Raw genomic sequence first — 13,632 nt, forward strand, 5'->3', positions numbered from 1 at the left:
GGCCGTCATATGCTCTTCTAAAGACAGCCGTGCGTCCAGGAGGACACCCAAGTTGCGGGCCCTTTCCGTGGGGGCCATTGATTCGCCCCCAATAACCAGCGATGGCGCCAGCTGGCTATACCAGGATGCCAGCAGCTCCCCCTCCAAATTATTTTGAAGGAGTACTATCCCCATTGCCATATCACTAGCATCTGCCTTAATTGGAAATGGCTTAACTGGGTCAGGGTGCTTCAGCACTGGCTTGGCTGCAAAAAGGCATTTTAATTCCTTGAAAATGGTTTGGCATTCCATTGTGCATTTCAGCAGTTTGGCTTGTCTTAGATTTAGTATTTCCTTTGGCCTTTAACAAATTGGTGATTGGAACCGGTTGACGTCACCGTGAGATCGGATATGAGGAGCGGGTCTCCATGCTCCTGTGGCGAATCCTCCCTGTTGGTGGGCTCCAAGAGCAGCCAAAGCCTCTCTTTAGGGGAGGCGAAGCAAAGAGGGGTGCCCTGCATGATCGCAGAGAGTCGCAACTCTCCTGCCTGACCTGGGGGTTTTCTTTCCCTCTCAGCCACGATGAGGAGAAGAGGCAGTCTAAACATGGCTGCCACAAAGCTGGGGCAGCTGAGGAACACTTAAGCCTGGTGCTGGAGTGGAGTTAGTGAGCAGTGATTGGAGCTGGGTGAGAAGATCCCCCCTTTTTTGCATTTAGTCCCTAAACTTAAAGGGAAGAATAAGAAAATCCAGAGAAGAAAAGAGACTCTTAGAATTACCTTTTATAAAGTGGCAAATAAGATAGAGAGAAAAATCCTAGACCCAAATGAAAGGAACAGAGGGGAGAAAAGCTAAAGATCTTTTAATCAAAGAAAACTGGATTTTAAACTGGGTAGGTGTTGTTATGGAAAGGCATTATAATATGCTGGAACTATGTACCTGAATTGATTCAATTATTTAATTCTGTCTCTATAAACTGAATTAAATTTGGATTTTAATTTATCACATTTGAAACAATGCTGAAACCTCTGTTGATGCTGTCATCTTCTAGTGAATGGAATATACTACACCCCTACAAATCTATGAAAATTTTGACAGAAGAAATAAGCAACATTTTTTTTTTTGAAGGATTGTGGTGATACTGACTGTCCTATAATTAATTACTTTACTATTGTGATAAGGATGGCTTTTAAGTAAAGTGACTTTTGTTGTGTGAAAACTGTCTAGACTATTTAAATGGAATTGATTAATAACCCTGAGATGTAAAGAGCTATGATTATTGAACTCTTTGATGAGCAAAACTGGAACTGAATATATTGTTTGTGGCCCTGACTAAAAGTGGACTTATTAAACTAAAACAAGATGCCTTTTCGGGGGAAATTAGTGTAATTTCAAGAGAAATGGCATGGATGTTTCAAAGCATCAGGGATACCATGATAAAGAACCAAAGAGAGATAAAAGACTTAATCCAAGGCATAAGTGATAAAATAGAAAATATAATAAACTGGCAATGAATGAAGATCAAAGAGTCCAGGAAAGAGGAGAAGTGGCAGAAAGAATGGAGGAAAAGATAGAACAGACAAACAACAAAATAAAACAAGTGGATGAGAAAAACTTTTTGAGAGATATAAAGATGGAATTAGAATTGGATAATCTGGAAGATGTTTTTGAAAGGGAGATAGGAGTATGGATGGATACTCTGGAGATATGGCAGCCTAGGAGGAGAGGAATAGGAGAAATATTTAGATGGAATAATGATGATACAGATGTTGACAGAGACAAAGATCCAAGAGTGGAGCATGGGAGGAAAGCCAAAAAACGAATAAGAATTAAAGTATTAAAACGGGCAAGGGATGATGTATAGAATAGAGCTATTTTTCCACTTTTTTCTTTCTTCTTTTTTCTAATATAATGTAATATAATATAATATAATATATATAATATAATATAATATAATATAATAATATAATATAATATAATATAATAATATAATATAATATAATATAATATAATATAATATAATATAATATAATATAATATAATATAATATAATATAATATAATATAATATAATATAATATAATATAATATAATATAATATAATATAATATAATATAATATAATATAATATAATATAATATAATATAATATAATATAATATAATGATGGCCTGATTAAAAACTAGAAATAGAGGTAGAAATAAGAATATACACCCTTATATGAAGGACTATGCATTATCATAAATATGTGTTTTAACATTAGGATTAGTAAGAGTGACATGACTAGAAGCCAGAATACAGGTAGAAATAAGAATTAGGGGGAATATTAGTAGTTATAATTTCTATATAAACTGAAAATAAGTAATAATTAAATGGAAAGTTGACAGGTTGAAAGTTGGTATTACTATGTATGTTCAAAAAGATCATTGACATTAGAATGGAACATTGAAATATTGAATAACTAATTATCAAGTACATTAATATTAGGATTATATAAGTTTGATTAATGTAATGATTGACTGTTGTTATTTGTATTAATATGAACCATACCCAGAGGCCACACTGTTCATGTATTGATGTTGATATATGTTTAAAAATAAAAACCTAATAAACCTTTAAAAAAACAAATTGGTGATTGGCAGCGCTATTTGGGCAAATAGCACTGCCAAAGGCTGGAATCCCAGCAAAGGCTGGGATAAACTCCTGCAAAAGTTAATGAGGCCAAGGAAGCTCTGTAACTGCCTCCATGTACGAGGGGTTTCCCACTCTAGCATGGCACACACCTTCTCTGGGTCCATTTCCACTCCCTCCTGGGAAATCTGGAACCCCAAATAGTCCAGTTTAGTCCTATGAAACTCACATTTGGAGAGTTTCACAGGAACAGAGTATACAATTGGCCCCCTCAAAGTTTCTCAAGTACTGCCCTGACTAGTAACTAGAAACTAGTCAGTACCTCCCTGTCTAGTTCCACAAGCTCTGCCATTGTCTCAGTGTAGATTAAAATATCACCAAGTACACAAACCCCCTGTGTATAAATAATCATGTAGCACCTAATTCATCAAATACATGAACACTGCAGGGGCTCTCTGTAGCTCAATTGGAAGTAACCAGAATTGCAAACAGCCCAGGAGGCAGGTGAATGCTGTTTTCCATTCATCCCTCTTCTTAATCCACACTTGGTAATAAGCCTCCCTTAAGACCAATTTGGTGAAAAAATCTCCCCTTGGCTAAATGGCCTATCGTATCCTTCATCAATGGAAGGGGATACACATCAGGACCACCTCTGATTGACTTTTGGAGTTCTGTCAAGTTTGCTAGCTGCTACCTGTTTAAAAACAAAGGGCAGCTTTGCAATTTTGAGAAAAGATATAGCTGCTTTTAAAGAGTTGCACAATGTTTGTGTGCATCTTTTTGGAGTGCACGCCAAAGCAGTACCCTGCCCTGTTAAATATCGAGGATAGCCATGAGCTTCAGGCTCATTTGCATGGGTTGCTTTAGAAAGGAATGATATTGCCCCTTTGCCTTGCTTGGATGAATGATGATTTGTAAATTGTTCAAATGCAAATGGTTTGATGTCAGTGAAGTGTAATGTCAAGCTTGTCCCAACCTGGGCACTTAGGAAAGAAAGACCCTCGACTCCATTGTTGAAGTGAAAGGTTTACTTTTACTAAGTTCAATTGGTTACAGCATAAGCAAAGCTGGATCAGAATATTCCCGCACAAAGCCTGTGTTTTTCCCACTTTCCTAGCCCCCTCCCTTTCACCAGTCCATCAGTGTTCAATCATGTTCATTTTAGAAATTTGGGGAATGGCTTTGAGGTTTGGCACTTCTTCGATGCAGTTTTGCATTCCACTCTCACAGTCCTTCCTTGATCAGCCATTTCTTTCCAGATTGACTCCTCTGGTTCCTGTCATTCCCTCCCTTCCTCCCCACTGTGTTTTATGACAGGATGCCAGTGAAGAGAGGTGTGCTGAAGATGGGCAGACCTGATATGTAGTCTGATTTATTGTATGTGATAGGTATGAGGCACTTCCAAGAAAGATTTGTATGACACTTGGTAATGAGAGGCATCAAAATTTGAGAATTGTTTCCTTTTGCTTCTTTTTCCCCACAGTATGCAGAAGATGTGTCACTTAAAATCAAGCATATCAATATAAATTTAAGCAATATAGTTTTACTGAGCAACGCTGGGAAAGAGAACCTGTTGAATTTTGGTCATTCTGGAATAAATGAAATAAGCTTTGCAGCATACCTGTCAGAGGTAAGGGGCTGACTAAACTGTTTTTCAGCTGACCGGGATGGGAGAAAGAAATGGAAAATGGTTGACCCTCTAATTCTAGATACCTGAAGATACCTAGACAATTTTAAACAGGGAGGTGTTTTTTTCACTTTGTTTTACTCTGATAGCTATAAGCAACTGTTATATAACAGATAACAGTTAGAAGGTACCTTTGAGATCTTGTAATCCAACCTCCAATCCCCTGCTCAAGCAGGAGACCCTATACCATTCCAGACAAGAGGCTGTCCAGTCTCTTCTTCAAATATATACTATATCATCAACATACAAAGTACTTTGCGTCCCTGTAGACTTCGGCAGCCCTTTGAAAAAAGCCTCTGGAAAAATATATGCTGAAAATGAAGAAATAAGACAATTAATTGATGTTATTGTAAGAAATTAGGAATTAAGGGCAGATAGTGATACTGTTTATAAATTATGTATTAAGAAGGGATTAAGATAATATGTGTTAAGGAATATGCGTAGAGTAACCCTTGAGTAGCAAGGGTGTGCACATGAGAAACAGCTGAGAGTGATTGTGAATAAGCACTGTCAATACAGACACATTGAGTTGTGATATTCTTTTACTTTTAGGAAAAAGCAAAGCAAAGTCCAATAAACAATCCAGGTCATACACAGATAAAGATAGTTAATTTGTCAATCCAGGGATATTCCAAGAACAAAGTCTTCTTACCAGTTGTTGTAGTCATATGCAATAAAACAGTTCTTTTTGGAGTTGCAAACAGGAACAAGTACAGCAGTAAAACAATCAGTAAAACAGTAGAAAACAACAAGTAGCAATGATCAAACAGTGATCATGCAGAGAGAACAGGCAGAGAGGAGCAGAGGTAGCAATAATAACGTTATAAGAAACAATAAGCCATGATTCAAGCTTCCTCTTAAGTACATTGGCTACAGAGCTAGCCAATCAGAATACAGTATGATGCAATACAGCATTACAGTCTTAAAGCTATACATTACATTTTGACTGCAAACATGCATTGATGGTTTATATATATATTGCCAACCCAACCAGTTAGGCAATAGCCATTTCCTAACAAGATGTGGATGGACCATTAAGTTAAAGGGTTTCGATGTAAGAATTGAATATGACGATGTATGTTGTGTATAGTTAAAAAGTGGATTTTGAGAAATATATTCTGCAAATGGAGAAATAAGATAATTAATTGATGTTATTGTAAGAAACTAGGAATTAAAGGGCGGATAGTGATACTGTTTATGTATTATGTATTAAGAAGAGATTAAGATAAGATAAAGAAATATGGAAAAAGAATATGGCCGAAATTGGAAATATGTAAAATGTACTGGGGGGGGGGGAGAGAAAAAAAGAGATGAAATAACAAGATATGGTGAAAAATGATGAATTTGTGATAAAGAATTATATAAAAGGGATGAATATGAAAAAAGCAAGAAGATTGGAATAGATTATAAAAATTAATATATATAAGATGTGACCTGGTCAACACTCTGTTCATAAAATATGTATGATGAAAGAAAAATGTTAATAAAACTTGTTTATAAAAAAAAAAAAAAAAAGAAAAAAGCGTCTGTTGGCACCAGAGAAGCTTGGGCGGGGGTGGGGGTGGGGTGGAAGACTCCCTCTGAAGCTCTGTTCCTACTGGCAAAGGCTTTTTCCAAAGGGCTGCCGAAGCCCATAGGGATGCAATCCTCAAGCACTTTGGTAGCGAAAAAGGAGGCATGGAGGTGCGCGCTTTGCCCTCCGCGGCTTCTTTTTCATTGCCAAAGCCTTACTCAAGCAGTTCAGCTGCGAGAAAGGAGGCCTGAAAGGGCATGGCCCTCCAAAGCCATCCTCAAGTGGTTTGGCCCAGAATGGTGTGTGCGATCCTCCAGGCCTCCTTTTTTGTTGCTAAAGCCATCCTCATGCAGTTCAGCGGTGAGAAAGGAGGCCAGGAAGGCCACATGCACTTCTCCACACCTCCTTTCTCGCTGCTGAACTGCTTGAGGAAAGATTCCGTGACAAAGAAGGAGGGAGAAGGCAAAGAAACAGGGTAGAGAAGAGACAGATCTTTGTCAGGTAAATGACCTGGGGCAGCAGGATGGGGGGGAGCAATTGTGGGGACCCCGGGGGAGAGAGAATTTATTATTTATTATTATTTATTAATTCAATTTGTATGCCGCCCCTCTCCGAAGACTCAGGGCGGCTCACAATGCATTTAAAATCATTTAAAAAAACATTTAAAAATTAAAAACATTAAAACTCATTCACACCATTCATGGCCGGATCTTGCTGGATCACAAGAACGAGATCAACAGCTCCAGGCCTGCCGGAAAAGCCAGGTCTTCACTGCTTTTCGGAAGGCCAATAGGGTGGGGATGGTCCGGACCTCAGGAGGTAACTAGTTCCAGAGAGCTGGGGCAGCCAGAGAGAAGGCCCTCCCCCGCAGGCCCGCCAGCCGGCATTGTTTAGCTGACTGGACCCGGAGGAGACCAACTCTGTGGGATTTTACCGGTCTTGGGAGTTATGCGGTAGAAGGCAGTCTCAAAGATACCCTGGCCCTGAGCCATGTAGGGCTTTAAAGGTAATAACCAACACCTTGAATTGTGACCGGAGGCCAATAGGGAGCCAATGTAGCTCGCATAGAATTGGTGTAATGTGGGTGTACCTAAGTGCACCCACGACAGCTCATGTGGCTGCGTTCTGGACCAGAATGAGGTATCTGTGGGTCGGGGAGGCCTTGGGGGGTCTGAAGCAGGTGGCCTGTTCCATCACTAGGCCCCCACATGGCCTTCCCCACCCCGAGATAGCACTTAACGAGCTGCGCATTTGATTAGCGAATGCATAGGTGAAAGGGAGTGATCATGTTGAAGGCACAAGATTCACTCCTACAAATCCTCGGGCAGGCTCCATTTCATTCGTAACTCGAGGACTACCTGTATTGCTTAGCATGACCCGGCTGCCAGAATCAGGATGGGAGCAAACACACATGCACTTTTTGAAGACCTGTCTTTGTCCTATAAAGCCTTTCCAATCTTTGTTGTACTACCAGACTGATTTTTGCTGCTACAGACTAACCTCCATCTACAAAGTCTAATGCTGCATGATTTTCTCTCTCTCTCTCTCCCTCTCTCTAGATTAACAAGAGCATCACCAAAATTGATCTATTGTTATATGCTAATGATTTGGAAGCAAGAGCAGATCAGCTGGTAAGTTGAACGAGTGATACTGTTGTAACTACTAAATGCTGAGGCTGTCTTAAAGCATGCAAAATACAGAACATTCTCTAACAGTTGTTCTGGGGCTCAGGGTTTGGAGTTACAGCTAGGGTTCAAAAACATCTTTTGATAGACCAAATCTATATAAGTAGCAATGTATATATGATACTGTTTATTTTAGATGATGCCAGGACAGTTACACTGTCTCCAATGTTTTAATATGTGTTTAATAAAAAGTTTTAGATAAAAAATTAAAATTAAAAAAAAAACGTCTTTTGAAAGTCATGGATAATACTGGGCCCAAAATAACTAAGCCCAGTCTGCAGAACATAATCATTTAGGAGAAAAGAGACAGGTTCACATTAGAAAATTTGTTTTGCTTCTTTTAAAACCCTATAAGACTATCTAGAATACTTTTAGGAAGAATGTAGATTTTCATCTTGAACAGGAATATGACAATTTAGAAAAAAAAAATTGTTCCTATTGTTAATCAGATGCTAGCTTGAAATCTCATATTCCACATTTATAATGAAACTCCTCAGTAGCAGGCATTTGCACTTTTTTATCTGTTGAGAAAATGGTTGGGTTTGCATCACATGAAAGTATGTATTTCTCTTGATAATAGATTATTCTAAATGAAGGCATGCAGGCAGGAAAAGAACGAATATCATTTTTCTTTTCTCATATTACTGCTTTTCTGCTCTTCAATAACAGCAGAATAACTTACATGTTGGAAACTATACATTTAATTGTTTCCTTGCATTTCCAGCCCAAAGGAGCATTAGAAAACGCTTTGAAAGGACATGCAAATACGATTCGGCTGATACATAACCAGCAAGTTGTTCCGTTGGAACAAGGAATGGTAAAAAAATTTACAGTGGCATTGGAATCTGTAATGTATCACATTGATAAACTAGATCAAGTCCAGAGAAGGGCTACCAAGATTTATTTATTGGTTTACTTATTTATTTATGTGTCAAATTTATATAGTTGCCCATCTCACTTTACTCTGGGCAGCATACAAGAAGTTACAATTACTAAATAATATTTTATCAGTCCCCTGGGGTCCTCAGGGTTGATTGCAGATGGTGAAAAGACCTGGGTGTGTTTAGCTTATAGATGAGAGGTTGGAGAGGGATGTGATAACTATCTTCAGATATCAAGGGCAGAGATTTATTCTCACTTGTTCAAGAAGTGAATACTAAAACAAATGGGGTAAAACTTCAAGGATGTAGATATAAAGTAGACTTTAGGAAGAATTTATTGAGAATCAGCAGAACAAGTTATTGCATGGAATGATTTCTCCTTCACTGGAAATTTTCAAGCAGAGGCTGTATAGGGATGGTATATGCATGAATTTGATGATCTCATAGGTCCCTTCCAACTCTGTGATTTTGTGATTCCGTTCTAATTAGGAGTCAGCGTACATACAAATTAGGAGGCTGGGTGAATGGATGGATAGATGGATGGATTGATAATAGATTTTGAAATTAAACAGCAAATTTTCCTCAAAAATTTAAACATGGACTTAATTCTCATAAAGTGATTTCTAGAATAAACTAGTGCTTTTCAACCTGCTAGACTATTTATAGACCTTATTAAACTAGAAGATGCCTTCCTATGTGAACATAGCTATGTTCACATAGGAAGGCTATGGACTATTATGGTTCCATTTTTTCCCTAGCACTTAACCAAGAAAGATATTTTTAGTTTGTTTCCACTATTAAATTAAACTTTCTTGTTATACCAGCGTAGAAGTTCTCTAATATAGAGATTGTGAGCTGAATAGTCATGAAGATTGCTGTGGCTTTTTGTATCTTGCTTGATTTCAGGAGTTTTGATCCCTCTTCCCCCCCCCCCCCAATCTCTGTGTGTGCTAATTTTCTATTAATGTTGCGGTAATTTGTCTTGACTATCTTCCTCTCTGAAAAGCCTATTCTACTTTATTGTTTTTTTCATAATTTTTCCTGCTGAGTAATTTTAATTATTCTCAATCTTTTATTTCAAAAACTGGCTGTCAAGAAATATGTTAGAGCTAGGGTAAGTGTTTTTTCTTTCTTATACTGAAATTGAATAATTAGCTTAAGCTTTCTTCAGACCGTTGGCTGTTCGTCTTTATTAAACATGTAATTAAGCCTGACTTCAGTTGAAGCAAAGACTAAAAAGCATCAAAGGCTTCACAATAAATTGCCTTTGCTAATGTTAGTTCAATAGCTAGAAGTATTTTTAAAAGTATCGAAGCATGTTAAAAATCATGAACACTAGCTACATAGATTTGTAAAGAAAATAATTTTGAGATACTTTTATAATCTTGTCGCTGAAACATGCAAAGACCTGTCTTAATGCTGGCCCTTTTTAATTGTATAGATAAATATCTGGTAGCTGATTAGATAAACTGCATAATACACAAACTAGTGCAGTAAGAGACAGGAAAATACTAGAATTATTGAAGCTATAATTGCTGAGCTGCTTCTATAACCTTCAGCCAGTGGTGGGATTCACATTTTTCCACTACCAGTTCTGTGGGCGTGGCTTGGTGGGCATGGCTTGGTGGGGCGGCACCTTGCTGTGACATTGAGTTGGCCATGCCCACTCAGTCACATGACCCCACCAAGTTACGCCCACCAAGGCATGCCCACAGAACCCGGTAGGAAAAAAAATTGAATTTACAACTATTGCAGCCTTTCTACCTATTTTCTGCCCAAAGTCTGAAGTGGCTAAACTTAGACTCTGTCAAAGGCCTCCTCCTGCATGCCGCCTGCTCTCCCTTCACCCTGCATTGCCTCGTTTCCCCTCTTTCAGATGCTTACTCAATCTCCCTGCTTCCTCCCCCTTGACTGCCTCTTTCTTTGTCCCGCGACCTTACCTTCCTCCCACGGCTGGCTGCCAGGGAAGGCAAGCCAAGGTTGAGCCATTGCTGCTGGGCTCCCTGCCAGCCTGCATTTGTTTGCCCCCCTTGTCGCGAGATGTCTGCAGCTGCCACCTCTTTTTTTTCAGTGCAAGAAGCCTCCCAGCCACCACTTTGCCAGCTGGAACCAAGCCAGCAGCGATGGCTGGCTGCAGGCTTCTTGTGCCAAAAACTACCGGCCTTTCCTTCTCGAACGCGCCAAAAAAGAGCTTCAGTCCTGTGACTGTTGCTGCCGTCGCCACCCTGTTCTTTGCACCAGCTGCGCACTCACACCCCATTGCCTGCTGCACTGGAGGGGTAATCAAAGTGGTGGCTGGGAGGCTTCCTGCACCAAAAAAAAGAGGTGGCAGCTGCAGACATCTCGCCACAAGGGGGGCAAACAAATGTGGACTGACGGGGAGCCCAGCGGCGAAGGATCAGCCCTGGCTTGCCTTCCCTGGCAGCCAGCCGCAGGAGGAAGGTAAGGTCACGGGATGAAGAAAGAAGTGGCTTTGGGGGAGGAAACAGGGAGATTGAATATGGGCCAGAGCCTCTGAAGGAGGGGAAACAGGGCGATGTGTGGTGAAAGGAGAGAATGGGCAGCATGCAGGAGGAGGCCCCAGGAAGGCCAGAGCCAGGGAATGGCGCGTTCCCTCACTCGGACGAGGCAGGCGGCGAGCAGGCGGAGGGGAATGGCATATCGCTGACCCCTGGCCCCCGAACCAAGGTGAAGGGCGAGTGGGCAGCATGCTTACTTTTGGTGAGCTGAGCAGAGCGGGCATGGTGCGGAGGTGGTGTGAGGGCTGCGTGGCGAAGGCAACATATATAGGGTGGGGGTGGGCAGGGCGAGCATTAAGCAAGCGGGCAGGACGAGTGTTGAGCAGGCGAGGGGACAGGTGGGGGCGGGGCCAGACAGAGGTGGTATTTACCAATTCGGCAAACCAGTTAAAATTGCCGCTACCAGTTCGCCTGAATCGGTCCGTACCGGCTGAATACCACCTCTGCCTTCAGCCCATGTTAAGGTTTGTGCTTTTCTTCTTGAATTGTAAAATTTAAGCATATGCACAGCATCCCATCTCAGTCCTTATTCTCCATTGCTGTTAAGAAAAAAAATAAGCAGAAAAAAATACCCACTATCTACCTCTGAATAATGGGGCAAATGGATGAATGTTTGCAAACCCTGAGTGTCTTGAATATAGGAGAAGAATTCTAGGAAGCAGACCAAGATGGAAATTTGCTGCAAACAAGTGCAATTTTAAGACCATCCCCCAAATAGGCATAATAAATGTATGCATTAATTATATTTTGCGTATACTAAACCAAACTAGTTGTAGTACTATTGCTGCATATCTTTATTTTCACAATTATAACAACTCCACACACACACACTTTTATTGTATAGTAAGTATTAAAACCAATGACATAAGAAGTGTATAGCTCAAGCTATTAGAGTTAAAATCTTTCTTTTTTTTATTTTAAACCAGAGTACTTTAAACCAGAGTATTCGGTTACTACAGAAAACTTCATTAGAACTTTCAGTAAGTTTTTCTTTCTTATTTTCTAGAATAAATGAACATTTATTTCTCAGTGTTTTGCTTATAATAGGCCAAGTGTATTACCTTTATTAAAAACTAGCTATTGTTGGGTTTTTTTGGAAAAGTTTTAATTAAGTATTAAAGAATAAGCAGAACATTTTAGCGAACATTATCTCTATTTAATAGGAAATTAAGTAAAAGATAAGTGAACTCTCTAGTTTTTAAATATCCTGCTATGGATTTTAATCCTTTTTCTTTAAATAACTATGGAGATCTGGATTTTTTAAAAAAAACAAAAACCCAGTGTCTGAGTAGGCACTGTTTCAAGATCTTAATTCATCATAATTGGAGGATGGGCTTCACTTAAAGTCTTTTCTCTGGCTTTTCCAGGAAAAGGTGAGAAGTGTAATCAGTGCCATTGAATTCACTCAACTTCTTATAAACAACAATGCTTCAGTTATAATTGTCCAGGTAAATATTTTTGTCATAGGAACCCTTAAAACAAATCCTTACACTGAACATAGCTTTGGATTCTATATGCCTCTTAACAATGGTTTCTTTCTTTCAAGGAAGCTAAGAAATACATGGATACTATCTTAGGTTACTTTGAGCAGTATTCAATGTGGGTAAAGGATTCGGTAAGACCTTTTGGTTTATTGGCTTCTTTTCTCATCAGTTATGAAAATCTAGATCAAATATGGCAGAGGCTGCCAAGAACCAAAATTGAATACATTTGAAATCATTTCTGTCTTAAGATGGGTGTGGAGAAGCATGTTCATGGACATATTAAAACATCAAATCTGTATCTCATCTCTTGCAGATTTCTACACAAGTAGCAACCTGTAAACCAATTGCAAATACAATTGATACAGCTGTCGATATTTTTCTGTGCAGCTATGTAATGGATTCTTTGGTAAGCTGGAAGTAGGGGAGGATGTGGGTGTTGGAGCAAACTTTGTTTAAGCCACCTTTCTGCCAGAAACTATCTGCTCTTTAGAGTAGAGAAAGCAATAAGATTGAAAATGCTTTTCTATTATTGTTTCTCCTGTGGATTTATGTCACTTTCTGTTGGATTCCTCATAAAACAAATTTCTTTGGAAATGGACTCCGATAACCAGCCATATTCAAAAATATCTTTATCAAGATAAAGGAAGGATATAAAGGAAATATTTTTTATCAAGATAAGGGAAGAATGTATAAATAAGAAAAAATGTGCCTGCACAAATGTGTGTGTATTTTAGCTATCTGAAAATATTAAGTCAAGAAAAAAAAAATTTTTTTACTGCCATTTAAATACGAAACCAAAGCAGTTTGCTGTCTTTTGAGTTTGATTCATGTAAAATTAGCTGTCCAGCTATTTGTAAATCTGAGTCTTTGTTTTGTTTTAGAATTCTTCCTAAATCAGAGCTTCACAGCAGAATGATTTTATGCAGGGATGAAATGCTCCCAGTTCAGACCGGGTCGCCCGATCCAGTAGCGATGGCAGCGGGTGGTTCGGAGAACCGGTAGCAAAAATCCCTGCGCCCCCCCCCACACCTTTTTTTTTTTTTACTTTTAAAAGCATTTTTTCTACAACCTCTTCCGATGAAAAAATGCTTTTAAAAGTAAAAAAAAAAAAAGCCTCTGATAATTGTGCGGCTCAGCTGGGATCATCAGAGGCTTTTCAAAGCATTTTTTCTGCAACCTCTTGGCCGAAGAGGTGGTAAACAAAATGCTTTGAAAAGTCTCTGACGATCCCAGCTGAGTTCCTGATCAGCAGAGA

At 39.2% G+C, this 13,632-nt stretch overlaps 1 protein-coding gene across 1 annotated transcript in view; it reads left to right on the forward strand.

The window, feature by feature from the left end:
* PROM1 (prominin 1) overlaps positions 1-13,632 on the forward strand; it is a 207,408-nt gene that overhangs the window by 159,107 nt on the left and 34,669 nt on the right. The window contains exons 17-24 of the mRNA XM_070948434.1: positions 4,092-4,238; positions 7,368-7,439; positions 8,218-8,310; positions 9,471-9,488; positions 11,820-11,873; positions 12,261-12,341; positions 12,440-12,508; positions 12,691-12,783. Coding sequence (XP_070804535.1) covers positions 4,092-4,238; positions 7,368-7,439; positions 8,218-8,310; positions 9,471-9,488; positions 11,820-11,873; positions 12,261-12,341; positions 12,440-12,508; positions 12,691-12,783 — 627 coding nt within the window. The remainder of the gene's footprint in view (positions 1-4,091; positions 4,239-7,367; positions 7,440-8,217; positions 8,311-9,470; positions 9,489-11,819; positions 11,874-12,260; positions 12,342-12,439; positions 12,509-12,690; positions 12,784-13,632) is intronic.

Source organism: Pituophis catenifer, unplaced genomic scaffold (assembly GCF_029215685.1).
Source record: "Pituophis catenifer annectens isolate HBS135680 unplaced genomic scaffold, rPitCat1.0.hap2 SCAF_8, whole genome shotgun sequence".
Classification (NCBI taxonomy): domain Eukaryota; kingdom Metazoa; phylum Chordata; class Lepidosauria; order Squamata; family Colubridae; genus Pituophis; species Pituophis catenifer.